Source organism: Mesoplodon densirostris, chromosome 11 (assembly GCF_025265405.1).
Source record: "Mesoplodon densirostris isolate mMesDen1 chromosome 11, mMesDen1 primary haplotype, whole genome shotgun sequence".
NCBI lineage: Eukaryota > Metazoa > Chordata > Mammalia > Artiodactyla > Ziphiidae > Mesoplodon > Mesoplodon densirostris.
Genome location: NC_082671.1, coordinates 64,212,676 through 64,239,796, shown reverse-complemented (window position 1 = coordinate 64,239,796; position 27,121 = coordinate 64,212,676). Strand labels below are relative to the sequence as shown.

At 39.5% G+C, this 27,121-nt stretch overlaps 1 protein-coding gene across 1 annotated transcript in view; it reads left to right on the top strand.

The window, feature by feature from the left end:
- ATXN10 (ataxin 10) overlaps positions 1 to 27,121 on the top strand; it is a 160,210-nt gene that overhangs the window by 50,031 nt on the left and 83,058 nt on the right. Inside the window, exons 7-9 of the mRNA XM_060113591.1 lie at positions 5,613 to 5,778; positions 13,729 to 13,837; positions 15,575 to 15,744. Of these exons, the coding sequence (XP_059969574.1) occupies positions 5,613 to 5,778; positions 13,729 to 13,837; positions 15,575 to 15,744 (445 nt within the window). The remainder of the gene's footprint in view (positions 1 to 5,612; positions 5,779 to 13,728; positions 13,838 to 15,574; positions 15,745 to 27,121) is intronic.

Below are 27,121 nucleotides of genomic sequence, written 5' to 3'. Positions count from 1 at the left end.
CCTGCCATGTAGTGGCCTGTGTAACTTGTTACAGGATGCCGTTAGACTCCATGGTGTGGTGTTCAAGGCCCTTTTTAAACGTAGCTTCATTTCCAGCTCCTTCTCATTCTCCCCCAGTCACCACGCTGTAGCCACACAGAACTCCTCTCAGTTTTCCAGGCTTTCCCTTTGGCTTCATGCTTTTGTGTGTGTCCTTTTCTCTGACTGAAATGTCCTGACTACCCCTCTCCTTCTGGTGAGTACGTACTCATGCTCTGTTGGCCCTTTTCAGATACTGCCTGCTTTCTGTTGTCTCTCCTGACTTTCCCAGGCAAAGTTTTTTGCATCCTCATCTGCACGTTTATCATGATAATTTGCTTTTCTGCTAGAATATGTATTCTTCAAGGACAAAAACTGAATCTTGTGAGTTCTCTGTTCTTAACACCCACCAGAATCAGTACTGGAACAGTATTGGAATGGAAAACTCTACTAATATCAAACACTTACTGAAGCCTATCTGTAAGATGCCGTCTCTGTTGATACTGCAGACAGCAGATGGCTCCGTCAGCCAAGAGGAGGTGGTGTGCTGCCGTGGACCTCGTGGGTCTTGGCCGGTTCCGGTGGAGCTCACTGTGGGAACTGCTGAGTCTGCTTACTTGTCTTTGCTCAGGGGTGGGAGGAGGGGATGGGGTCTTGGCAGGAGTGCTCAGAGTTGTGCGGCAGAGTAGAGGCTGCTGGGTTCCCTGTTGACTCGTTTGGGGCAATGACAGATAATTCTTTGTTCAGAATGGAACGCTGACAGAATAATAGGATTGAAAAGATAGGCTTTTCTCAACAGGGATGTATAACGAATTCACCTCTCCCCTTGCACCTGGAATGGTGCTGCACGCCATCCTGTGAGAACTGAGAAGACAGGACATTTTCTGTGTTCTGTGGTTCAGATGAGGGACTGCACTGGAGATTTCTGGGGGGCCTTTGTGGTGTCTCAGCTGGGAACACACACCAGAGGCTCCTGAGGCAAGCCCAGGCTGTGGCCCCAACCTGCTGAATTAGAGTATATGGTCGGGTTGGGGCTGTTAGATTTAAAACGCTTGAGGCTCAGTCAGCAAAACAAGTACTGTATTCATTAAGCACCTGCTGGCGGTCCCTGGGGCCCCAGGGTGCACAGTCCCCACCTGCCCTTAGTGTGGGCGCGTAGGGAGGGGAAGCGCCGTGTGAGTTCGGAAGCCCTTTTCTTGTGCTGGTTCTTTTAGTTGTCACAGTTAGTTGACTCCTTCACCCTGGTAGTTTATTTGGGCAGAATACTTGGTGAAGATATTTTGGATACAGGGTCAAAATCAATTCACATGGTATGATTCAGCAGAAATGAGAGCCTGTGTTTATACAATTTTCTTGTCCCCCTTCCCAGCGAATTGGAGTAATATTGAATTAAACTAGCTGCTCTTGGAAACCAACTTCTGTAGTTCTCAGGTTTATAATTTGTATAGCATAGTAGTTAAGAGCAGAGGCTAGTTGTGCCTCTCACTACTTTGGCTAAGTTACTTTTTGGAACTGTTTCATCTGTAAAATGAGGATAATAATGGTAGGCACCCTCTGAAATTGTCGTGGTTACTAACTGAAATGTATCTAAAGCTCTCAGTGCTGGTGTGTAATTGTTACTCAGTAACTGTGAGTGGCCATTTCTGCTTCCATATTTCTGCTGTTATTACTACTTCTTCTCTGATGATCTTGACTTTTTCCTCCAGGTAGCATCACTGTTATGTATGAAGGCAATATACAGCCATTGTCATTTAATCCTCAAAAAGACCTTGGGAAATAGGTATTATTCTTGCCACTTAGGTATTTGCCCTGGGTTACAAAGGTAGCAGAGGTGGTATTTGAACTCTTGTCTGTCTGATGCCAAATCACTGATCATTTTCTCTGTAGCACACTAACTTCTTATATCTGTAATTTATGAAGGGACTAATGAAATTAATTCAGCAACAGCTGTCTGCCTGTATCTTGGTTAGCCTGTTTTTCAGGTTACTAAAAGTTTTGGCCTTTGTGGCATGCCATTCTACAAATTATACAGGTGGAGTAGTTATTCAGAATTTGTTAGAGATGTCAGTCTTTGAATTACAGATATTTTATTTCCAGAATTATTGGATATTATTTCCTGCCCTAGAACGCTCATGAAACTCCCTCTCTCACTCTTTCCCCCTCCGCCTTTGCCCTTCACTCATAAAAAACTTACCTGTTTCAAGATGGTGCAGGCATGGCTTTTGAAATTGTAGACTGCATCAATTTAAGCATAACTTTAAAATATGAATCTTGCTATAGAATTTTCTCCTAAAATCCTTCACGTGTACATTGCTGTCAATTTTTTTATGAAACAGGAATCATCATTTTGAGGACAGGGTATGTAACTATTCAGTCAGAAGTGAATTAGAAGTAGAACACTAATGACAGCCAGTGATTGAGAGATAAAATTATAGAGTGACTCTGAGTTGAGTGGTGTGTCTGGTGAACCTGAGGCAGCTCAAGTGATGATTTCTGGTTTAAAGGAAGTGAGACTGAGTTGTAATAATTTTAGACAGCTAGTCTCTGACCTCTTTGACTGGGTTTGTTTTTTTCCCTCCCCCCTGGTTAAATTATTTATTTATTTAGTTTTGGCTGCATCAGGTCTTAGTTGCGGCACGGGATCTTTTGTTGTGGCATGCGGGCTTCAGAGCACGTGGGCTCAGTAATTGCGGCACGTGGGCTCTCTAGTTGAGGCTCTTGGGCTCAGTAGTTGTGGCACGCGGGCTTAGATGCCCCGCGGCATGTGGGATCTTAGTCCCCTGACCGGGGATCAAACCCACATCCCCTCCATTGGAAGGTGGATTCTTTACCACTGGACCACCAGGGAAGTCCCTGACTGGGTCTTTCTACTTTTGCATCCTTCACTCCTGAGTGAATAAATTTGTTAGACCACTTGTGTTGTGTTATGTTTTCAAGAAAGTATTTAGTGTGGTTCCCCCGAGACTGGAAGAAGTAAGGCATTCCACATTATGTCCCATTTTCCCTGACTGCAGTACTTTTCAGTACACATATGTTTTCTGGCATAGAAGTGGGGATGGCAAATGAAATGCACGATCAAAATAAATGCTTCTGAAAGAAAATTTCCTACTTGACTTATATGTCCTGTGTGTGATTCCTTTATTTTATGAGAAGGATTTTTTGTTTTGTTTTGTTTTTTGTTTTTCTTTTTCTTGGCCGCGCCATGTGGCTTGTGGGATCTTAGTTCCCCAACCAGGGATTGAACCCGGGCCCTCGGCAGTGAAAGCGCAGAGTCCTAACCACTGGACTGCCAGGGAATTCCCGAGAAGGATAGTTTTTGATGGTGGCTAGAAGTAGAGGGAGTTGGAGAGTTAGGTGGGGATTCTGGGTGGGAGAGCCCCATATTTCAGACTAAAGTTTTTGGACCCACTCCTTAACAGTGGGAGCCTTTAAAAGTTTTTATTGGCAGATGACTTAATATAAGTACGATCATTTAATGAAGTATAATTTATTCTCAGGTAATATTCAAGCTTGGTTTGTACTTTTATATTTTAAAGATTAATTTCTGATTTTTTCCCCCCTTTTTTCCTTCCAAATCACTCATTCCCCATCTCCTTAGATCTTCCATTTTGTAATCACCTAACAGAGTGTAGAGGTGCATCTCCTGAGCCAGGGAGAAGTCTGAGGAAGCACTGCCCCTGGGTGACTGTGTAAAGCAGGCAGGAAATCTGCATTTACCTTACCTCTTGGGGCCACCTCCCACGTCTCCCCCTGTCAACCGGTCTCCTTGGACCCCAGGGCCTTCCTGTGGCTGCTGGACAGCCTGGATTACCACCACCCTGTGGCCCACCTTTTGTCCTGACCCCACCTGACTCCTTCAGGATCTGCTCCTTCCTCGTTCAAGATCTGCCTGGTGTTTGGTCCTTTCCCCTAGTTATGACCTGTCTGTTCCTCATTCCTCTTCACCCTGTTTTGGGTAGTAGTCCACTGGGTGCTGAACTCCCTAAAGCCAGGGATCACGACTTCTTAGACCTCGAAATAACTGCCAGATTACAAAGAATATTTTTAGAGCAGACATTTGGGTTCCTCTTGAATCATACGCACTAGGTGGCCTCTTCCTTAGCATTCCCGGAGGATCATCCTGCTCAGGGAAGGTGGAAGGCCTGACTCTGGGCCAGAGTACCCCGTTCATCTTCAAAGATATGTGAGGGCTTCCCTGGTGGTGCAGTGGTTGAGAGTCTGCCTGCCGATGCAGGGGACACGGGTTCGTGCCCCGGTCTGGGAGGATCCCACATGCCGCGGAGCGGCTGGGCCCGTGAGCCATGGCCGCTGAGCCTGCGCGTCCCGAGCCTGTGCTCCGCGACGGGAGAGGCCACAACAGTGAGAGGCCCGCGTACGGCAAAAAAAAAAAAAAAAAAAAGATCATATGTGAATTCGAGAAAACAAACATACGCCAATACTGAGCTACTTGTTGTTCTTTTGTGCTCAGTCGAGGGGATTATTTGTTTGTTTTGTTTTGGATTAATAATTTCTATAAGAAATCTGAAGTTTTAGGAGTTTTGAAAATTGCTAAGGTCTGTGGGTGATATTAACAGACTGATGATCTTTGCCAGCCTTTGGTTAAAATACAGGAAGAGTTTAGCACGTTTTATTTTCTACTTGAAGGAGTAACCAGTTCTTATTTTTCTCTTAGTGAGACATGCTCCCTGCCTAATACAAGTGTATTTTCCCCCATTTGCTAAGCATTTTAGATATTTGTATCACTTCTGATATAGAAATACATGAGAATTATGCATATCAGAAAAAAATCCCAATCAGAATGTGATTTGGAGAAATATCCTACTTGATTTATGCTGGGTAGATTGTTCTGTGTATGATTTGTTTTTCCTGGGAGAAGGAAAGAGATTGTTGAATAGAAATATTTAAGTGATAATTTAAATATTGAAGTAAAAATGGCATAGGTTTGGTCTTCAGATTTGTGTTTTTTTGTAAAGTAAAATAGTGAAACAAACAAAAAACCCAGCCTTCATAAGACAGATAGTAGAATGAGTGGGTAAAGCATTTGGCCCAGGAGATAGAGATTGAATCCTGTGTTTGAACCCTGCCGCAACAGCTCAGTATGTGTGACACTGACAAGTAAATTGATTAGCCTCACTAGGCCTTATTTCCCCCTTTGCTCTTGGGGCTGTTGACAGTATCTGCCTCATGAAGGTTTTGTGTAGATTGAATGAGGAACTGTGTGCAAAATGTTTAGCTCTGTAGTAAATAGTGAATAAATGTTAGCCCACTTAACTTTGCTGTTGTTTTAGTAGATGTAAATACTATGAAACTTAATTTGACAACATTTCTGAAATGTGGTATTATTCCAGTGCTGAAAGTAATGGATATAAAAAGGTGCTTGTTTCTGTAACCAAATCACATCAAAGAAATCAAGATTTTAAAAAACAGGCAGTTGATGAAGATTAGTTGTATTCACAAAAAATGTTTTCCCTAGCTAGACATTATAAGCAAGTAAGGAATTTAAAAATAAACATATTCTCTTAAAATGGCCTCTATAAATGTTTTTAGCATTATACAATTTCAACATTCATGTAAAAATCTTTTATGTTTTATAGGGTTACATTGTTAGACCTTATGATAGCCAAAATAGTGGGTGACGAGCCACTGAGCAAGGATGACATCCCTGTGTTTTTGAGCCATGCCGAGCTGATTGCGAGCACTTTCGTGGATCAGTTCAAGGTTGTGCTGAAATTGACCTCTGAGCAGCATACTGATGATGAGGTAAGAGAACAGACAGATTTTCTAACTCAGCTAGGTCCTCTAAGGACAAAAGCTTTAAAAACTATTATAGGGACTTTCCTGGTAACACAGTGGTTAAGAATCCGCCTGCCAGTGTAGGGGACACGGGTTTGACCCCTGGTCCGGGAAGATCCCACATGCCGCGGAACAACTAAACCCGTGCACCACAACTGCTGATCCTACACTCTAGAGCCTTCGAGCCACAACTACTGAAACCCACATGCCGTAACTACTGAAGCCTGCGTGCCTAGAGCCTGTGCTCTGCAACAAGAGAAGCCACCGCAGTAAGAAGCCCGCATGCCGCAGCGAAGAGTAGCCCCCGCTTAACGCAATTAGAGAAAGCCCGCGTGCAGCAACAAAGACCCGACGCAGCCATAAATACATACATACATACATACATACAAACAATTATATAAGTAACGTATCTGCTGAATGTTGGTGGGTGCACTCCCTCTCTAAAATTCCTATGTAGGGGCCTTTGGGATGTGATTAGGTCATGAGGGCCCTCATGAATGTAATTAGTGCTCTTATAAAAGACACCCCAGAAAGATTCCTTATCCCTTCCACCATGTAAGGGCACAGCGAGAAGTTGGCTATCTGAAGCCTAGACGAGACCCCTCCCCAGAACCCAACCATGCTGGCACCCTGATCTTGGGCTTGCAGCCTCCAGACCTGTGAGAAATAAATATTTGTTGTTCATAAGCCAACCTGTTTGTTGTATTTTGTCATAGGAGCCTGAGCTAAGACAGTATACTTATTTTAGAACAGTTATGAAAATACAGAAAAGGGAGAACAGTGCCGTTATTCTTACCATCCAGAGTTAATGACTTAACAAAATAATAGTTAATATATTTTTCTAGGCAAATAACATCAAATACATGCATGCATACATACACACATACACAAACACATATATATATTAAAAATGAAATCATTCTGGGCTTCCCTGGTGGCGCAGTGGTTAAGAATCCACCTGCCAATGCAAGGGACACAGGTTCGATCCCTGGACCGGGAAGATCCCACCTGCCGCGGAGCAAGTGAGCCTGTGTGCCACAACTACTGAGCCTGCGCTCTAGAGCCCGCGAGCCATAGCTACTGAACCCACGCGCCACAACTACTGAAGCCTGCGCACCTAGAGCCCGTGCTCCTCAACAAGAGAAGCCACTGCAATAAGAAGCCCACGTACCACAACAAAGGGTAGCCCCCGCTCGCTGCACCTAGAGAAAGCCCGCGCACAGCCACGAAGACCCAGTGCAGCCAAAAGTAAATAAATAAAATAAATAAATTAAAAACTGAAATCATTCTGTACCACCTATTTGTAAGTTCCTATTTTTTCTTCTCCTGAATGTATGTAAGTTGCATGAGGGCAGAAGTTTTGACTGTTACGTTCATAGAACTATGTACATAGTAGGCACTTTAGTGAATATTTGCTGAGTGCAATACATAGTGAATGTCTTTAAAATGCCGGTATAGCATTCTGTGTAAAGAATTTACCATGATTATTTGTCTGTAGTTGGACACTTGAGTTCTTATTTCTGTTTATTACAATTAGTGCTGTAGTCTGTGTCTTTGTAGTTATGTCTTCATACATTTAAAAATTCTCCTCAAGCCTACCCTAGATCATTTAGGTGTTTTCGTTACTAAGGAGATGGACACTAGCTTATAGTAATTCTGTTTCCCTCCTCTTTAATTCAGGAATTCTCTTTATTTTTGTCTGCTCCTTCTTTCCCTTCTGTCTTAAAGTTAGCATTGTTCTTTCTCTGGAATACTACTCAGCAGTAAAAAGAAATGCACTTCTGGTATAACAACAGAGATGAATCTCAAACATAGAGTGGAAATAGACTAGAGAATATACTGCATGCGTCCATCTCTGTGAAATTCTGCAGCGGGCAAAACTTATCGATTATAACAAAGCAGATCAGCTGTCACCCGGGCTGGAAGTCAAGGGGTGGAATTGATTGTCAAGGGACATGAAGGAACGTTTTGGGTAATAGAAGAGTTATATGTAGCTGTGTACAGTGACACAACCCTACCCTTCAGATGGACTTATTTTATTGCATGTGAATTATACCTCAAGTGTCGATTTCAGCGTGTTCAAAAACATCACAGAGGTTATTTCCTTGCTGATAGGAATGGTGAGTAGAGAGGTAATCACTTGGGCACAGAAGCGGGAATAGGTGAGCAGGCTGCCCTTTGACAGGCCCGTCCACTTGCTGTCTCCAGATGGGAAGGTAGGGAAGGTGGACCCTGACCGACAGCATTTCCTGGAGGGCTGTGTGTGACACTGCGGACCTGTTAACTCCCACAGTAAATGTAGGCCGTGATTATGCTTGTTCTGCCATGTAAGTGTATTTCCTTCTTTGTGAAAATACTTTCTTCAAGGTTGCTTCACTGTTGATTTTCTGTGCTGGATCAGAGAGGCCATGTCAGGTCTCACGGTAAGGTCAGTATTTTAATTCTCCTTTCTGTGGTAGCAGAAAGCTTTACTTGTAGGCTGCTTCCCTTTCTGGAGATAGAGTTGCCTCTGTTTCCAGCAGGAGGAGCAGCGAGCTGTGCTTCAAGGAAGTTTCAAAAAGGAATTTTCCAGGAGACAGAAAATGAAGTACACTTAGTACTTGTTAAATCCAGCTTTGAACTTTTTCAAGGCACTTATATTTAAAGTATAGATGATTTCAATATTGTACTAAGAAGTTACCTGATGTAACTTTTTATGTTTAGGAAAAGTTATATTTTTCACACTTTGTTCTTTAAAGGTGGGAGGAATTATTATGTATTAATAGATAGAAAATTGTAGATAGTTTTTTTTTTTGAAAAGCCCAAATAGTTCACTTTTTGAAAATTCATTGATCTATATACTCATGACTTGTACTTGTTAATGTATATATGGTATCCTTTAAGGTTGAAGTTTTAAAAAAAGCCATAGTAGTATTTAAGAAGGACTTGCACCTCAATATTAAATATACCATAAACCTCGTAGTGTATCGGAGCTGGCCTGTAGCAACCTCTGAGAGTCAGTTATTAAATATGCAGAAATTTGTGAGCTTGGTAGTTTGAAGTCAGCCACGGTGGAAGTGTTTATACCATTCACTGCTGAATCCACTGCCACTTTACCAGCAAACCACTGCATTTACCCATTTGTGATATTTTTAGGACAAGACGTCCAATAAAGTTCTCACGATGCTATGACCTAAAAATCAGAATGAAAATAGATGTTTTTAATAGCATCAGTTTTTAAATTTATTTAATTGTTTGGCTTTAAAATTCTGAGGTTTTATTCGTGTGTTCCTTTATACAAGTAGTCTTAGGTTCTCATATTAACATACCTGTTTCTGTCCTTTGGTGAATTTTGGCGTACTACTTGTTTTCAGTTTTTGGTGTGTTCTTGTCAGTTGTAGTATGCTTATTTTTTAAGATTGAAGAGTCAGTTTAGCTTTATCTTGAGTCTCAGTCTTGTCACTTGCTGTAGTGAAACTTGCCTTTCTTATGAAATATTTTCTTTGTTGTAAGAAAAAATAATTCAGGCCAAATGCTGTGAAACAGAAGGTTAAGAACTCCTCTTTTTCACCCATCCCCCATCTATTTTCTACAGATACATCAGCGTATACTTTTTTCCTTCCGAAACTTTTTTGTATATACACACCTATACGTTTTGTTGCTTTTTTGAGACACAATATACTAATTCTATCCTGCAACTTCCTTTTCACTTACCCCGATATTTCGTACACTCTAACACATGTGCATATTCATCTCACCCTTTTTAATAGTTGAATAGTATTTCACTATATAGATGCATCACAAGTTTTTTCTTTTGTTCTTCATAGATGTACATATGAGTTGCTTACAGATTTGTTTTCTTAAAAACCTTCACAAATAATACTACAGTGAACATCCTTGTAAAAATATCTTTGCAATTTTGGACAAGTAGGTCTGGGATTATAAGTTCCTTGAAGTTGAATTGCTGAGTAGAGGGAGTATGTTTATTTAAAATTTGTAAGAGAAATTTCTAAATGACACACCTAAGAGTACAAGAGTGTGTGGGTCTGCACCCCTTCACTAATCTAATTATCATTTCTCTCTTGTTTTTCAGTGATCAGTATGTTAGTTTGTTTTTCATGTTAGGTTACCTTTTAAAATACGTTTATTAATGAGCATTTTCAGAAAGTTAATCTTTTGTTACACATATAAGAAACTTTTTTTTGCCCATAGTTAATTTTTTGTTTGAATTTATTTGTCGTAGTCTTAGCCTTTTAGGAATTTGTTTTGTTTTTAATCTAGTTAGGCTTATCAATTTTATCCTTATGACTTCTGAATTTTTTTTTTTACAGGTTACTAAAATCATCTCCACTTAGATTGTGGAAATATACACCTATATATTCTAGTTCTTTCAGTACTTTGTCTGAGTTTGTAATTAACCTAGAATTTATTTTTGAGTAAGAAGTGTAGTGTAGATCCAAATGAATTGCTTGTGTCTTAACTCTGCAAGACTATATAATCTTTGGTTGAAGACTGCTTGGGTTTGAACCTGGATTTCTTATTATTGGTGTGTGATCTTGGAAGTTACTTACCCTCTTTGTGCTCCAGTTTCTTTTACCTATAAAATGAATTGTATTTTAATATAAGCACTTAGTATACTGACTGGTACATAGCTACTATTCCCCAAAAGTTATCTGTTAATTATTGTATCAATACCATTTAGTGAATAATCTCATCCTTTCTACTAATTTTAGTGCTACCCAAATCATATGTTAAATTTTTAATATAATTTTGGATCCATTTCTGGATTTCTGACCTTTTACGGTGGAAATCAGTAAGATACTAACAACTGTTAAAGAATTCAAATGAATTCATATGTTTATATGCGATAAAGGAATGCTGAAATGAACTTACAGAGAGATGCAGAAACTAGTCTATGCACAAGGCAATAATTAATTGCATTCCAGCCAGACAGAAGTAATCTCCATTTCTGTAGACAAGAATCATTGGCATTGTTGTCAGTTTTATGCAACTGACAATGTTGTAAAATAGCTCAGAGACACTGAATTGGTAAAGTGAGCCCAGGCAGATGATCTAGATGGTAGACTGATCTCTGTTTTTCTCTTTAAACAACTTCAAAATCTTGTTCCTTTGACTTGCCTACATCTTTTTTCCCCCATCTGTGTCTGACTTAATGAATATAGTTTTATAATACTTATAAATAATGGAAGGGTATCTCACTTATTCCTCTTATTTTTTTTAAAAAGTAATTTTTTCTGGCTGTTATTTCATTATTAGTTTCCAAATGCTCATTAGAAACGCTTCATTAATAAAAGGATTCTAATGATTAAAACTGGAGATGTGGTAGGTGAGGATAGATTAATTTTCTTTTGGGTTTATTTCAGGGAATATCATAGAATTTAGGAGCTGGAAGGAAACTTCAGATCATCTCTTCCAACCCCCTAATTTTATTTTTGTCTTTTTATCATGAAAAATTTCAAACATAGACTAAGAGAAAAAGTGTCTTGAAACCCCATCACCCAGCTTCAACACTTATCAATTCACCCCCATTCTTGTTTCATCAACAGTCCCACCCGTTCTTATGCCAGCTGCCCCCGATTCAAAGAGGGCTCCCACAGAGTTCATCAGTTCATAGTTTACATGTGTCTCTAAAAGATAAGGAGTCTTCATACATAAGTAAAATACAGTTAGCACATCTGAAAACTTAATAAAATTTTAATATCAAATGAACAGTATTTAAATGTTCCCCATTGTCATATTCTTTTTCAAGTTTATTTCTTTGAATCAGGATATAAGGGCATACTTTGCAATTGGCTGCTGTATCTTAAATCTCCTTTAACTAGGTTCCGCTTTCCTCTTCCTCCTCTCTTTTTTTCCCACCTTTGCTCATTTTCTGTTGAACTGGGTTGTTGCACCTGTACAGTTTGCTACAGTTTCGTTTTTGATGAGGATATCTCCATGGTGGGGTTTAACATACCCCCTCTTTTCCTTGCCTTTCCTGTGAATGATAATTCCTTCCAGAGGCTTATTCAGATTTGGGTTTTTTTTTCTTCTTCTTCTTTTTTTCTCTTTCTAGTATATTTCATTGTTGGTGATAAGTACTTCCATCAAGAGTCATATAATGTCTGGTTGTCTCTTTTTGTAATGTTAGCAGTTGTTAATGACTATTGCCTAGATCCATTAATTCTTTGCAGGTTGTGAAATGGTGGTATTTGGACTCTGTCATTCATTTTTCATTTTTTAGCTGGAATATTTTATAAAGAGAAACTTCTAATAAACTATTAGGTTATGCAAGGTTCATTTTGATTAAGAAAAACAGAATAAATGGTTGATCCCCCCCCACCTTTGATTACCAGTCTTCAAAGTATTGAGCTGGTTTTATGGTATCATACAAAGTTGATGAGTGAGTTGTTTAGTTTTACTTTAATCATTATTATGAAGTCATGGCTTGTAAACCACTGGATTTGTTTTCAGTCCATTTTAGCAGTAATTCTTCCTAATGGTTTCACGTGCCATTGCTGGCCGGGGGAGCCTCTTCAAGTTGCATCTGATTCCTTCTGACATGATCCGAGGAGACTCTGATAGCTGCCTTGCTCTCTGGTATGACAAGGTGTCCAGGGTCATCTCATATGTGCTCTGCCCCAGACCTATAGCCAATCAGCCATTTCTTGAAGGAGAAGTGGTATCTGAAGATGACCGTCTGGGCAACTACTCATTTAATAAAAGGATGCAGACGCTGTGCTAAATAAGTTAATAGATTTGCTCCAGTCTTCTAAACAGACTTCTAATCTAGATATTTTCTCCTAACCTTTAAACTAGCAAGCGAAACCTATTAAACAAAATTAAAGACACACAAAAAAATGTGTGTTTCTTGCTATTTGAGATTTCAGAATACTATATTAAAATATTATCTCCTGGGGACTTACCTGGCGGTCCAGTGGTTAAGACTTTGCGTTCCAGTGCAGGAGGTGTGGGTTCGATCCCTGGCTGGGGAGCTAAGATCCCACTTGGGTTGTGGCCAAAAAACCAAAACATAGAGCATGTTGTAACAAATTCAATAAAGACTTGTAAAAGTGGTCCACATCAAAGAAATCTTTTAAAAAAATACTGTCTCCTAATTGGAGAATAATAAATACACATTTAGAATTTTAAAAAGGAAATAACTTGTTTTTCTTTTGAAGAACATTATGTGAGATAATAAATGGTTAAATTTATATTACCACATTTTGTCAAATAATGTGCACTGTAAAAATGAAGAAAAAAAATCTGTGCAAAAATTACATTTTAAAATTATATTTAGACTACCTAATGCCATGCAGTTGGTAGCTGGTAGTTTCTTGATCATGTACTCTGTTTGATAATAAGTTATTTAGTAGTTATATGAACTAACATTTTCAAGTATCTTTTCTAAGCTACCAAGATATTGCATATAGGTTTATATTCACCCAGAAATAATCCAAGTTATTGCAGCTGAAGTTCTTTCAACCACAGCATTTTACAGGATTCCTGTGGACAAGAAATTAATGTATTTCATGGGATATTTGTATCTTTAAAGTAGAACTTGCTTGCTGGGAACGCTTTAAAAAGAAAGTATTTGCATAAATGTTATGTACATAGCTAGTAATTTTGAACATTTATTCCACTGTTGGAAGGTATTTTTGCTTGAATAAGAACTTTTCTTACTCTTTGCTCCAAGAAGACACATAATGACACATCATCTTGCGTTCTTGATAGCAGATGTCTGCTGTTGGTGAAAATGATTATTCCTGTACATGTTTAATACTTCTGTTTTGTTCTTGATAGTTCTGGTTCTCTGTTTAGATGTTACAAGCACTGTCTCTTGAATATTTTTTGTAATATTTCATTCTCCTACAGTTATTTAATAATAGTCAAATCATTTTAGCTTGCCTTAAAAGTCATATTTTCTTCTCCTTTTAGGAGGCACTGGCTACAATTAGGCTTCTTGATGTCCTTTGTGAAATGAGTGCTAATACTGACCTGCTCGGCTATCTACAGGTTTACCCTGGCTTGCTGGAAAGAGTGATTGGTGAGTGAAATATCGCACATATTATTATTTTTATTTATTTATTTATTTATTTATTTATTTGTGCTGGGTCTTTAGTTGTGGCATGCAGGATCTTTGGTTGCAGCGTGTGGGATCTTTGGTTGCAGCGTGAGGGATCTTTAATTGTGGCATGCATGCGGTATATAGTTCCTTGACCAGGGATTGAACCTGGACCCCCTACATTGGGAGCGTGGCGTCTTAACCACTGGACCACCATGGAAGTCCCCATATTATTTTTAACTAAAAAATCTTTGACTTGTCATACTGTAGTATAAGTTCAAACACAGATCCTTAGCTTTCAGTGTATTAGTATTATTTTGAGATTTTTTTGGAATATTTTTTCTTGAAAGGAATCACAGTGTTTTGGTAACAGCTCAGGCTTTTGCCACTTAACCTGCTGTTTGTGATGCCTAATCAGTTGATGAGGATATTAATCCTGTTACACAGGGTGCCCATAGTGGGTGTTCCATCAGTAGTGGTTGTGATGGTGATGATGGAGGGGGCAGTTATGACAGTGATGGGGTTTCAACGATGTTGGCGATTTTCACGCTCCTGTAGTTTTACCAGATTTGTTAGTAGATTTTTCCAGTTACACTTATGGAACGTGAAGAATATTGCTTTACCCGTAGTACTGATAATTATGTATTCTGTTCTTATAAGAAAACTGTTTTAAATAAGAAGCCATTGCTTGAAATATTCCCATCTTTGCTAAAAAGCTGTTTGCAAAATAATTCATCTACAACCTGTTCCTTGTGCTTAGCCATGCTTATGGTTGCTCTTCAGTGTTTGCTATTTTTTTCTTTAAAAAAAAGATTATACTTATTCTGGAGACCCATATGCTAAGGAAGATGAATTGGTGTCTAGATGGGTAGATGAGTTAGCAGTGAGCTTTAGGCGATATTTAGAATCTCATATCAGTGTTTTATTTTGAATGCGGTGCTTCCAGTGATAAGTAAAATAAGACATCACAAACCTGAGAAACTGAATCATTGTGGGAAAAGCATGTGTTTGGAGCCAGGGCAAACATGGGTTGTCAGCCCAACTCTGCCCAATTACTAACTTCTCTGAGCCTGATTTCTTCATTATAAACTTGGGAAAGTGACCTGCCTTTAGTAACTTTATCGAGAGTGTTAAATGAGATCATGTGAAAACATTTAAGAAAAGCTTCTGGAAGATTGTCTACTTTCATAGGCTGCCTACAAGCATTTCATAGAGTATAACAATGTTAAGTTATTTCTCCTGAGGGTAGCCAACATAGGTGAATGGGGAACACATGCTGCCTTCTGATTATCTGGACAATGAGAAAAAAAATCAACATGCTTCTTAGTTTTTGTCATATGGCTCATTACAGATAGGTGTTGCAGGTTAGACTTAGCTGACTGTAGTTGTCTCATGAGTTCCTTCATAAAGAAGTTGGAATTGAAATCCTTTTACTAGGAAAGATGGTAGAAATTTTTTAGCTAACTTTTCTTTGTGGATAAATAGAAAGTCCAGGTGGGGGTAATCATTTTGGCTTATCTGCAAAACTAGAGTCATGAAAAATTCTAAAGCAAAAGCAAAAGAGCCTCCTAATTGTTATTTTAAAGAAAGCTTTCAGTACTTTACCTGTATTTTATTTTAATCCATTAAAATAAATTAGATTTATTTATGGGAATCTAGTATAAAACATAAAAATAAAAATTTTTCTATGGAAAATGAAGTTCACTGTTTTTGTCATAGAACTTTTACGAGCGATTCATGTAGCTGGCCTTGACACCGTAAACATCTTCAGCCCCTGTGCTTGCATAAAAGCAGAAGGTGACATCTCAAATATGGCTGAGGGCTTCAGGTCTCATCTCATCCGTCTGATTGGAAATCTGTGTTACAAGAATAAAGATAACCAAGACAAGGTACGGTTCTTTCTTAGTATATTTCATACACACGTGGCTTTATTTAGAATCCGTTCACTTTTGGGGAATGAAGCTTGAGGTGCTTAGAAAGTAGCCTGAGGTATATCTATATGCATATATTGCCACAGGTAAACATAATGTGTCATATTTGTTTGTATTAGGGTTTGTATTTTTGTAATTTTGTGTTGTCTTTGTCCATAGTGTTTGAGCCAGTCTCCTTTCTTTTAAATAGTCAATGCTGTCCTAAGTCTGTGCATTTAAACACACTATTTGTTTATATAGAGAACAGTGAATGAAAAATAGAACCTAGAAATTTTCAAACACATAGTAGACGTTTAATAAATAGTAGTTTTTATTAACTGTTATCTTAAAAAACAAACAAACCGATGGACCTAGAGTCTGTCATACAGAGTGAAGTAAGTCAGAAAGAGAAAAACAAATACCGTATGCTAACACATATATATGGAATCTAGAAAAATGGTACTGATGAACCTAGTGGTAGGGCAGGAATAAAGATGCAGATGTTGAGAACGGACTTGACATGGAGGGGGGAAGGGGAGGCTGGGACGTAGTGAGAGTAGCATTGGCATATATACACTACCAAATGTAAAATAGATAGCTAGTGGGAAGCTGCTGCGTAGCACAGGGAGATCATCTCGGTGCTTTGTGACGACCTAGAGGGGTGGGATAGGGAGGGTGGGAGGGAGGCTCAAGAGGGAGGGGATATGGGGATATGTGTATACATATGGCTGATTTCACTTTGTTGTACAGCAGAAACTAACAGAACATTGTAAAGCAATTATACTCCAATAAAGATGTATAAAAAAACAAACAAAATAACAAACCTTAACATCTGTGCCCTACATTTATGGATGATAGCATCATAAGCATTTCTTCCCGATATCTTGAAATGGACATGATGTTTAAGTATTAAATCTCTGAAAACTCAGTAGACTGCCATTAGAAACCTCTTTTGTGCTGAATAGCTTAGGGGCAATTGTATTGATAATGTGATTAAAAAGAGATGGCACGAGAATTGGACCATATATGCTTCATATTGAACAAGTCTGCCTGTATTTTTCCAGAGTTTTACTTTGGGTGGCATTTGTTTTGCTTCGTCAGATATTGAATATATGTGTGGCAGGTTATATTTTTTCCAAGATGGCTGCAGAAGTACCTCATCATTCTGCATGTATTCCTGCAATGTGACTTTGCCACTCCCCCATCAAGGGTTAGATTTACTTCTCCATCCTCTTGAATCTAGATGACTAAGGCCCTGTGACTGCTTTGAATAATAAAATATGGTGGGAGTGATCCTGTACCACTTCTGGTGTAGCCCTTGACTGGTCTGGCAGATTCTGTATCTGGCTTCGTGGAAGCCAGTCACCACGTAAGAAGTGCAGTTTCCCTGAGATCATCATGCAATTCCCTGAGATTACCAAGTCCACATGGAGAAGTCCTGGAGGATGAGATGCAGTGAGGAGAGAGAAAGGGACTAGTCAAGGAACACCAAGGAACCAGGCATGTAAGTGAGAAACCATCTGGGAACTTTTTAGGTAGTTGCTCAGTTCCTTCGTTCCAAGCTCAGCTCCTCAGTTGCCCAGTTGATTCCACATGAATCAGGGACAGCCTGCCTGGCAAAGCCCTTTGTGAATTCATGACCCACAACACTGTGAGAAAAAGTAAAAAATTGGGGGAAAAAATTTTTTTTGTAGGTTCTGCTTCTGTTAATGCCCCTGTAAGCTAACGTTGGACTGATCCTCTTGCAAATAATAATTATAAACTCTGGACAAAAGACAGCTATGTGAAGACACTCAAATTTGACACAAACAGATAGATTTTGGAATCTAAATGACAGTTGGAAGAACGGCGCAGCAGAGAGTGTGCCATGCAGGGCAGTTAAAACTCTGATAGAAAATCTACAGCACTTTTAGCTTAAAGAATCAAAGGACAGTTTGGAGCAGTCACAGCCTTTAGAAAGTAAAAGGGGGAATCCCGGAAAGGAGAAAGTTAAGCCCCACATTCTGTGTACCAGCCACCTAAATCCCTGCTGGTGCCTGAATCAGAGATGCATGGGGCAGGCTCCAAGCAGCTAAGCTAAGGATAAGATAATTATACTGAGATTTGAGCTGCCACCCTGGAGTTTACGGTTTAAGTCCAATCAAGGTAATTACCTGCTAAAACAAAAATATCAATATTCTTTAGAGGAATGTAATAGAATCTAGAATTTTCCACAGCATAACATTCACAATGTCTAAGATAACTTATGAAACACAGAAAAATATGACCCGTTATCCAGACAAAAAGATAACGGAGATAGACTGTGTGGTGACACACATTGTGTTGGGTTTATCAGACAAGGATTTTAAAGCAGTTGTAACTATGCTCAAGGATGTAAAAAAAAAACATGCTTTGAATGAATGAAAAGATAGCTTATCTCAGCAGAGAAATGGAAACTATAAAAAAGAACCAAGTGGAAGTTCTAGAACTGAAAAATGCAGTATCCAAATAAACTACAAAAATTTTACTGAATGAGCTTAACAACTTGAGATGACAAAGAGTCAGTGTACTTGGAGATAGATGAGTAGAAACCATCCAGTCTAAAGAACAGAAGAAATCATCCAGTCTAAAGAACAGAGGAGAGAAAAGGTTGAAAATGGAATGGCCATCCTAAGATGCTAAGTTTTGGGGTAGTGTGTTTTGCAGCATTTGATAACTGGAATAATTCCTATAGGACGTGGCACAGAACTTAACACTGGGTAATTTGCTCCTTTATTACATGTGTATACCGTTTTGATGGCTCCTCATCTTCAAGCAGGTGTGAGTGGAAGACTACTGATCCACCCTTGGAAAATTACTGGACTGATTTTTGTAAGAGAAAGTTGATAGAGGATAAAACACTTCACCTTTTTTTAATGACCAAGACTGCCTTTCTTCAGGAGCACAAAAGAAGTGGTTTTCTTGTGTTTACCTATACTTTTGTTGCTAATTTGGATTGGCTTCTTAAAGGAACAAAATGTAGTAACCCTTAAAAGGCTTATGAAATAACTCACTGAAGTCAGGGTCAGATTGCACCGTAAGTAAATACGGAGTGTGCCCGAGTGCTGCTCTGGAGAGGTTGCGGGGCTCACAGGAAGTCTACAGTGTGTCCTTCACGTGTGCAGTTGCTAATAGCACTGCTGACTTCTGAGCAAACACTCTTGAAGGTATGAAGGAGTTCATTCTTTGAGTGTAAGAATGCCTCTGTTTCTCCTACTTTTTTTACCTATGCCAACAAAAAGCTTAACCTGAAAGCATTACTTGTGGGATTTTTTTTTCTCTTTCCAAAGAATCTACCACAGCATAACAATCTTGCAGCCAAATCCTGATTCAATCTGAGCATTAGAGACATTATTAGCCTTGCTCATTGATGCCTCAAAGGATGGAGTTCACTAGCACTTGATGACTTTAGTTATAATTTTGGAGAAATGGATGGTTATGTAGCAGGTCTTTATCACCATGCCATTAATTTCCATTGTATCCTCTGGATGGGTTGTCTCACTTCTCTGCAAATTGGGGCCTAAAAGGATGTTTGGCTCTTTCTCTACTAAAAGTATGAGTTAGGGGGATTTTGTATCGTTGAGCTTAATTTAGTTCATCCCTCACCCAGAGGGAAGAAGGGACTCCTGATTTGTTTAGTGTCCAGTGTTGTGCTTAGTGAACTAACTGCATGTGTTATCCACTTGAATCTCTGCATCAGCCCTGCAAATCCGGTTCTGCCAGCCACACTGTAGGGAGAGGCCACCAGTTAGTGATTTGCAGAGTCCAGAGTAGAATTTAGATTTGTCTGTGAGCTCCTGGGCCTGTGCTGTCTCCCCTGTACCATGGAGCTTCTCATTTGGGAGCTCTCCAGGGGTTTGGAGAAGGGGTTTAAAACAGACTTCCTGAATGACTTGAGACCGAAGATGCTGGAGGCTGGTGAACCCTGCCCTCCCAGGCTAAGCAGCCCCCTTGGGCCTGCTCTTGGTTCAAGTCTGCCACCCGTTTGCTGCTCACATCTCTGTCTCTGATTCATCCATGCATCAAATGTGGATGGTCCCAGCCTTGGACCCTTAGATGGATAAGACAGACAGGTGTGTCCTTCTGTGCATCTTCCCCTCTGGGAGCACTGAGGGGCCATCCTTGCCTCGTTGAACTGGAATCCTAGAGTTACCGACACACACTTCCTGGAATCTTTGTGTACTACCTGACTGCTCTGAGGTTTGATCAGAAGCCATTTAAGCCCAGCCTGGTCTCTGTGCTTGTCTGTGTAACTTTGTTCGTTGCACTGAGTGTGTGCCCACCTGCTGGATGGCTCCCCCTGTAGTTAGTTATGTGGCCCTTTCCCTGTTACAAAGTTCTTTTCATCTGCGTTAGTTCTTTGGAGCCTTTTGACACCTCTGTGGAAAAGGCTGAAAAGATATTATCATCATTTTCTAAATGAAGAAACCAAGGCTCAGAGAGACTAAGTGTGATTTAATTCAGCTAGCACTTATTGACTGGAAACTGCTATGTGCCGCACGCTCTGGGGAAGACAGAGTCACCTTAGTAGGGAGATCCGCACGGGCACTAGCAGCTCTAACCAAAGTCCCTGTGGGGAGGGCCGTCGGAGAGGAGCAGATGAGTGACGTGGTCCTCCGGTCTGGCTGTGCCAGTGCCTGGAGTAGCCCTCTCTCAGCCAGGACGGGAGCTGGCCTGCACCACAGTAGCACGAAGGGCAATAATCTTCCTTTCCATTTGTGTCTTTGGGCAGTGTTTAAGAGGATCAAGTTGCCTAGTTTCAGAGTGAAAATCTGCTCAGAAATTTGTCTTACCCAGTCTTCCATGAATCTTGAACTCTTAGGTCTGTACACATGATGGATTCTAGTATTTCCTGAATTGTAAAGCAATTTCTAGACTTCCCTTTACCAAGTCATGGTAGGGAGATGTGCTTAACTACTTAGCGACTTCTTACCTTGTGTTTTGTGCTCGACTTAACGTGGTATTTTCTTGCTTCATCTGTAGTGGTTAGTTTACTTTTAAAACCTTTGTGGACCTGAAATGGAGATTTTATTTTGGTTTCTATTGTGAGAAGCACATAGATATTGCTGTAAACATGAAGAAAGCATTCTCCAGCTTCTTCTTTGTTAGAATAAGGAGTGTATAGTTTACTTTTTTCCTTCCCCATTCTTCTTTTCTTTGCTATTGTCATGAATTCTTTAACTGAATGCTTTATTGGAAGAAAAACCAAACATGGTTTTTGTTTTTGTTTTGCCATAAAGCTAAATGCATTTTCAAAAATGGATGAGCAGCTGATCTAGTTTCTCTACCTTTTTCCCCCCAAAGAAATCATATTGACTAAGGTGGGCCATCCACTGTTCTGGCTGCTGAATCCATTCTGCCAAAGGTTTTGTGGAAATGCTGTTCAGTTTCTTCTCTTCCTCCTCCTCCTCCTAATAGAAAAGATTGCTAGCATTCACACACGTTTGATCCCATGTGTTCAAACGTATGCATGCATAAAGCTTTCATTAAAGGCATAACTTCATTTTAAAAATAAGCCTGTCCTATATGGAAAAGTTCAAAGTGTAAAGACAATAAACTGTTTGACCACCCCAATTTGGAATAATCTATTTTGAAGGTAGGTTTCATTTTTATATATACATATATATGAAATCTTTGTGATACATTTTTCATTAAAATGTTTTACCCATTGTGTGATTCCCAACATCTAAACTGTACCTGCTACATAGTAAGCATTCAGTAAATTTTTCTTGAATGAGAATTTATTTTAAAATATTTGTCAACTGTCCACTACATACTGAGCACAGTTTTAGATGCTGAAAATATAAAGCAGATAAGACACAGCCCTCCTCTTCAAGGAGTCTCAATTTTACTATAAAATTTCCTGACTATACTTGTAAACAAAGACATGTAGTAAAAATAAAATAACTTTTTTAAACAAAAATTAATATTCTTCTAAATTCTGGGTTCTGTAATTATTTTTGAAAGTCTTTTATGTTTAGGATATATTTGAATATATTCTAACTTATTGTAATTTGCCTTATTCTTATTTGATTTATCCATATCTATATTTTAGACTGTTAAGATATCTATATAGCATAATATTTGCAAATAATTAAAAAAAATTTAATCTGAAGTTTAGGCTTTGTAGATCTGATTGCACTTTTTTCATTAATCTTAAAGTTTTAGACTAAATTTATGATTGTTAAGCATTCGTAACACGATTTTTTTTGAGGGGAGGGGTACCTTTCACATCCAGATGGGAGAATCCTTGAGCAGGCAAACTATTAAATCCTTTTTAAAAATGATTTCTTTCTATTTGAAATGTTCTTAAGCAGCATATTCACCTATTAAATCATGAAACTTAAGAAAATCTCTTGCTCTTTCCTAATTATTTTCTTAAGGTTATTGCTCTTAGCAGGGGTCAGTCCTTGTCTTCTGCGTCAGTGCTGGCTGACTCAACAGTTACCCAGAGAATTGACTGAGTGCGTGGTCTGCCGAGAAATGAGCGCTTGACAAGTGTGTGCTGGTGTTTCCTTTGTGCTGCTGTAGAGTGGGTTGAGGTGGCAGGGCCCTTGGCGCTCTGTCCTCCCACAAGGCCAGCACCTGCCTTCTTGGCCTGTGCCTGCCCTGTGTGGGCTTCCCAGCCTGCATTGTTTACCCCAGGGACCTTAACTTGGCCTTTAGAACTCAAGGTCATAAGGTGCCTCCTCCTCAAAACCTTCTGAGGTCAGTGCAGGGAAGCTTTCTCGCCCCCGCTCCCCTTTCTACCCTGTCAATCTACTCCTTGCTCCCCTGCTTTATACTCCCCCCACCCTCAGTTTCTGCATGTAAATACATTATCAGTTGTTAATTCTGATGCACATTGCAGCATATGTGTGCTGCTGTTTTTACTTAAGACTGTAGTGTGATACGCATCCATAAACTGACGCCTGGCAAAACCATGACATACACAAAATTTGACTTTAGTGTCACTCAGTTTTACTTTAGTGAGTAAAAGTGGTACCTTCCTAATCATCTTCCACCACCACCACTTTTCCTTGCTTCTCCCTTGAGAATTAGTCTTCTGTGAAACCCCTTTCCCTAGATCTCCGTGGATGATAATGGCTAATCGGCCCTCTTTCCCAGACACGTATTTTTCCATTTTTACAGGAAGCTTCAATACCGTAACTCTATGCCTGACTAACTGGGGAATTCCAGATAGGCTATTGAAAATGTCCTGACATTGGGCTCTCCTGGCACTGGCTCCTCTGTCTTCCCTCGGCTGTAACATTTGGATCCATAAATACGAGTGATGCTTATGGGGGAACCTTACAACGGACAGAAGGCTTGGGACAGTGCAGAGAATCCAGACAAGACTTAGAGAAGCCCACTTTTGCCTCTTAATTTCACCACTTTTTAGCTGTATAAAGTATAAATTGGAACATGTGACTTAACCTCTGAATCTCAGCTTCTTCATGTGTAAAGTGGAAACTGTTACACCTACCTCACCGGGTTGGAAGGATTAAATGTGATCAGTTACATAAAGCATCTCATAGCGTGTCTTGGTGTCTGGTGTTGCTTACCACCTCCTGCTCTCCCCTCCCGCACCAGCCTCACTGTAAATGAGCAGATCTAGTTCATTTCAGTGTCTCCCCATTGTACGTATTTAAATGGAAATTTGTACACATTTCACAGGTGTTTACAGAAACCCTCAGATTCCGTATTCTCTGTTTATTACTTTTCTAATAGATGGGACTTTTGGGAGGAAGCAGAGTGAAAGCAAATATGAGAACTTTCTTTAGGATGAGAATGTGTTTTTTTTCTCTTCAGTTTGACCACTTTCTGAGTTGAATTTCTCTTTCGTTATTATTGAGTAGAGAGCTGAAGTGTTTTCTGTGTGGATACCAAAATCTGCTCTAGCTCAATCCCGAGAGTGTGTTAAAGAACTTTTAAATTACAGGTGTATGGCCCATCTCAGTTAGACTCTGTGTTTTCCGTCTGTCAGAAGCACATTGCACAGAATCCCAGCTTTTTGATTTGAAGATTGAATGTATAGGCAAGAGCTGGCTTGCTTAGAATTCCACTTCTTTGTAATGTAATTCCAGTTCAAGAAATATGTCAAAATTCATAAATCAAACCGTCACCATTAGTTTCCTGAACTTATAGTTCCTGTTACAGTAAATGAAATTAAAATTCCTATCTTGAGGACACATGTCATGGTTGAGTGTATTGTAAATTTTTTCTTTTGAAAGACCCACAAGCCCCTTTCTGTATCTTGTAGAGTGATCAGCTTGTTCTTTTGCAGAAAAGGCTTCATGTTGTTTAAAAGGAAGAATCATGCTAAATATATAAATCAAATACAACAATTTACTGTAGTCTGTTACTATTGCATACTAACCAGGCTCCTGCTTGTGCCAGGCTCTTCCGTGGTTCCCACTGCTCTCTTCCCCAGGAGACTGTAAGCTCCTTGCAGGCGGGACACACGTGTCTGGTTTAACACCTGCCACTATACCTAATGTGCAGTGTGAGGAATTAATGGGCAGTGGATGAGTATCCAAATTTACTTGTTAGTCAGAGCTTGGGTAGTTGAGTTACTTGCTTGGAGTAGTAGCAGGCTGATGTCTGACCTCCAGACCCAGATTCTCTGCTGTGCTCCAGTGCATCCACATTCGCTGGAGAAAGAGACATTTGAAATCTTGGACCAACGTGTGTGAGTCCTTAAGAGGGGGCACCTTTTGTAAAACAGCGCATGTGGGACTGCCTTTGTTCTGGGCAGTGATCGCGCTCCTTAGTTCCTGTTGAACTGTTTTCAGTAGTCGATGACTTCCTGGAGATTAGTGTAGAAAACTGCATTTCAGGGACATGCGTATTTCTCAGAAGCATCATTTACGCATACCCTAGATACCGAAAGGAAGACAGTGGGAAAGTCATTTGCCCGCGGGGACTCAGCAGTTTGTAAAAGCCTGAAATCCGGTTTCCTTTACTAGGCCATGTGGTCAGTTTCTAGACTATAGGGGTTTTAAACGGATTTGTGTTTAATAGTAAAAACCATTATTTCGCAGTATCCATAACAAGAGGTATCTGAGAGACTTAGGTGAGGGGAAAACCAGCCACATAAACTGAGTACCTTGTTCCTGGATGGAAATATGGAATATTGTAAAGATACACGTTGGTTTTAGACTCATTGTTAATTGCTAGGCCAATTACAGTCCCCTGAGGGGGGAACCCAGAATTTTGACAAAAAATGAAAATAACTGAGGAATTATCTCAACAGTATTAAAATATACCCTGAAGTTAAAATAATCAACAATGTACAGAAATCCATAGGTTAGTGGAAGAGAGCATCCTTTAGAAGCAGACGCCTGAGAAGTTATAAAAAGTTAACATGTGAGAAGGAAAGCCCAGAAACCCAGAGAGAAAAGGAAAGTTTGTTATAAAAGTGAACCAGGGGTAATTGGTTAACTAGTTGGAAAAAAAAATCTAACCTGACACGTAACGAACACCACAATAAATCTTGGCACAGTCATTAAGACTTTGCACTCGCAATGCAGGGGCCCGGGTTCGATCCCTGGTCAGGGAACTAGATCCCACATGCGTGCTGCCACTGAGGAGCCCGCCAGCCTACCGCACTTAGGACCTGGTGCAACGAACCAACCAAATAAATAAATAAGTAAAATATTAAAAGAAAAAGAGGAGTAAAGGGTTAAAGATGGAACCATAGAGGTCTAGATAGTATTTAGTTGATTTTTCAGAATAACCAAGGATATTTTATGGATTAGAAGTAGTGAAGATTGTCATAGACTTAGCTATAAATAAATGAGAAACTCAGGCTCAAACCACCCTAAATAGGTTTACACCTGGGGTTCTGCTAAATAATAGTTGGGTGACCCTGAGCAAAGTATTTAGCCTCTTTGCAACTCAGTTTACTCAGCCAGAAAGAGGGTCATATTAGCTCTTATGGCAAAGAGCGGTGTGAGGAGTAGATGAGATCGTCCCTGTACGAGGTCAGATAAGCACTCCGTCATGGTCAGCTGCATTTATACTTACGCCGATGTCAGCATTGTTGATAATACTAGAAACAATCTACTTTTCCATCCGTTGGGAATGTTTAGATAAATTACGGTGGTACGATATGTAACCAATAAAACCATGCTTTCAAAGAGCATGCACCATATTGGCCCAGTGCTCATGACGTTATGGTCAGTGGGAATTGGAAGCAGGACACAACATTGTATCTCGTAAACCCCTACTTTTATATTTTTGTGTCTATCTTATATGTATATTTACACAGATACAGACGTGCATGACAAAATGACCCCAAAGAAATACACTACAACATTAATAGCAGTTATCTCTGGCTGGTAAAATTAAGGATTGGTTTCTTTTTCCCATGTATTTTTTTGTAGTATTTACAGTGAATGTGAATCACCTTAATAATAAGAAAATACTATTAAGAACAGAAAGGGGCATGAATGCCGAATTCTGATTTTCCTCTGTGATAAGAAGAGCATATGCCAAGTTCATTAGTGACCAAGGTAATTCTTTCCTTGTTCTACTTTCAGAGTAGCACACCATCCTGACCCTTCCCGGCCAAGGTCTGGGGGCTTTAACAATTACAGTTTCAATCATATTTTTAGTGGAAGGATTTGAAAAATTAAAATGTGAGCATAGGATCTGGATGATTCTGCCAACAAGTAATATCTGGGATGGAGGTGGTAGGTGGTGTGTATGTGTAAGAGACAGAGAGAGAGGGGAGAAATAATAAAGGTTATTTTTCCAATGTGTGGAACATTGAGGGGAATAGGAATTCTAATTCACCCTATATTGTCAGGTGTTCTGATTTGGGTATACTAGCTTTTGCCGAGTGCATGAGTGTCCAAGATTTCTGTTACATATCTCAACTTAATAAAATCTGAGTGCTCTTGACATTGTGAAATTTCTTTGTATTTCCCCAGGCTTCATTTCTCTGGTTAAATGAGAAAAGTGCTCTTATTTCAAATGTTAGAGAGTATTCTCCTTTTCTAAAAAAATATAATCGAACTGTCTGTCACACATCTAAAACAGTTTTGATCTTCAGCATATTTCGTGTTTTTTTGTTTTTTGTTTTTTTTCCTGGCAGCAACTGAAAATTAAGAGGATCAAAGTCGTGTTCCTATAAAAAGCCTTTTTTTCATCAACACTTGAAGTCACTATGAGGTTGCTCCCCCCGCCCCCCTTAAAAGCCTATTGCTTATCTCATTCTGATAGAATTTAATTTCAGACCCATCACATTCTAATGGACCAAGAGTGATATTTAGTCTCAAGCTGTGGAATTTAGTTTTAATTCAAATCTACTGCTGTGTTGCAGTTAAGAGTAAAAGCAGGAATAATTTTGACT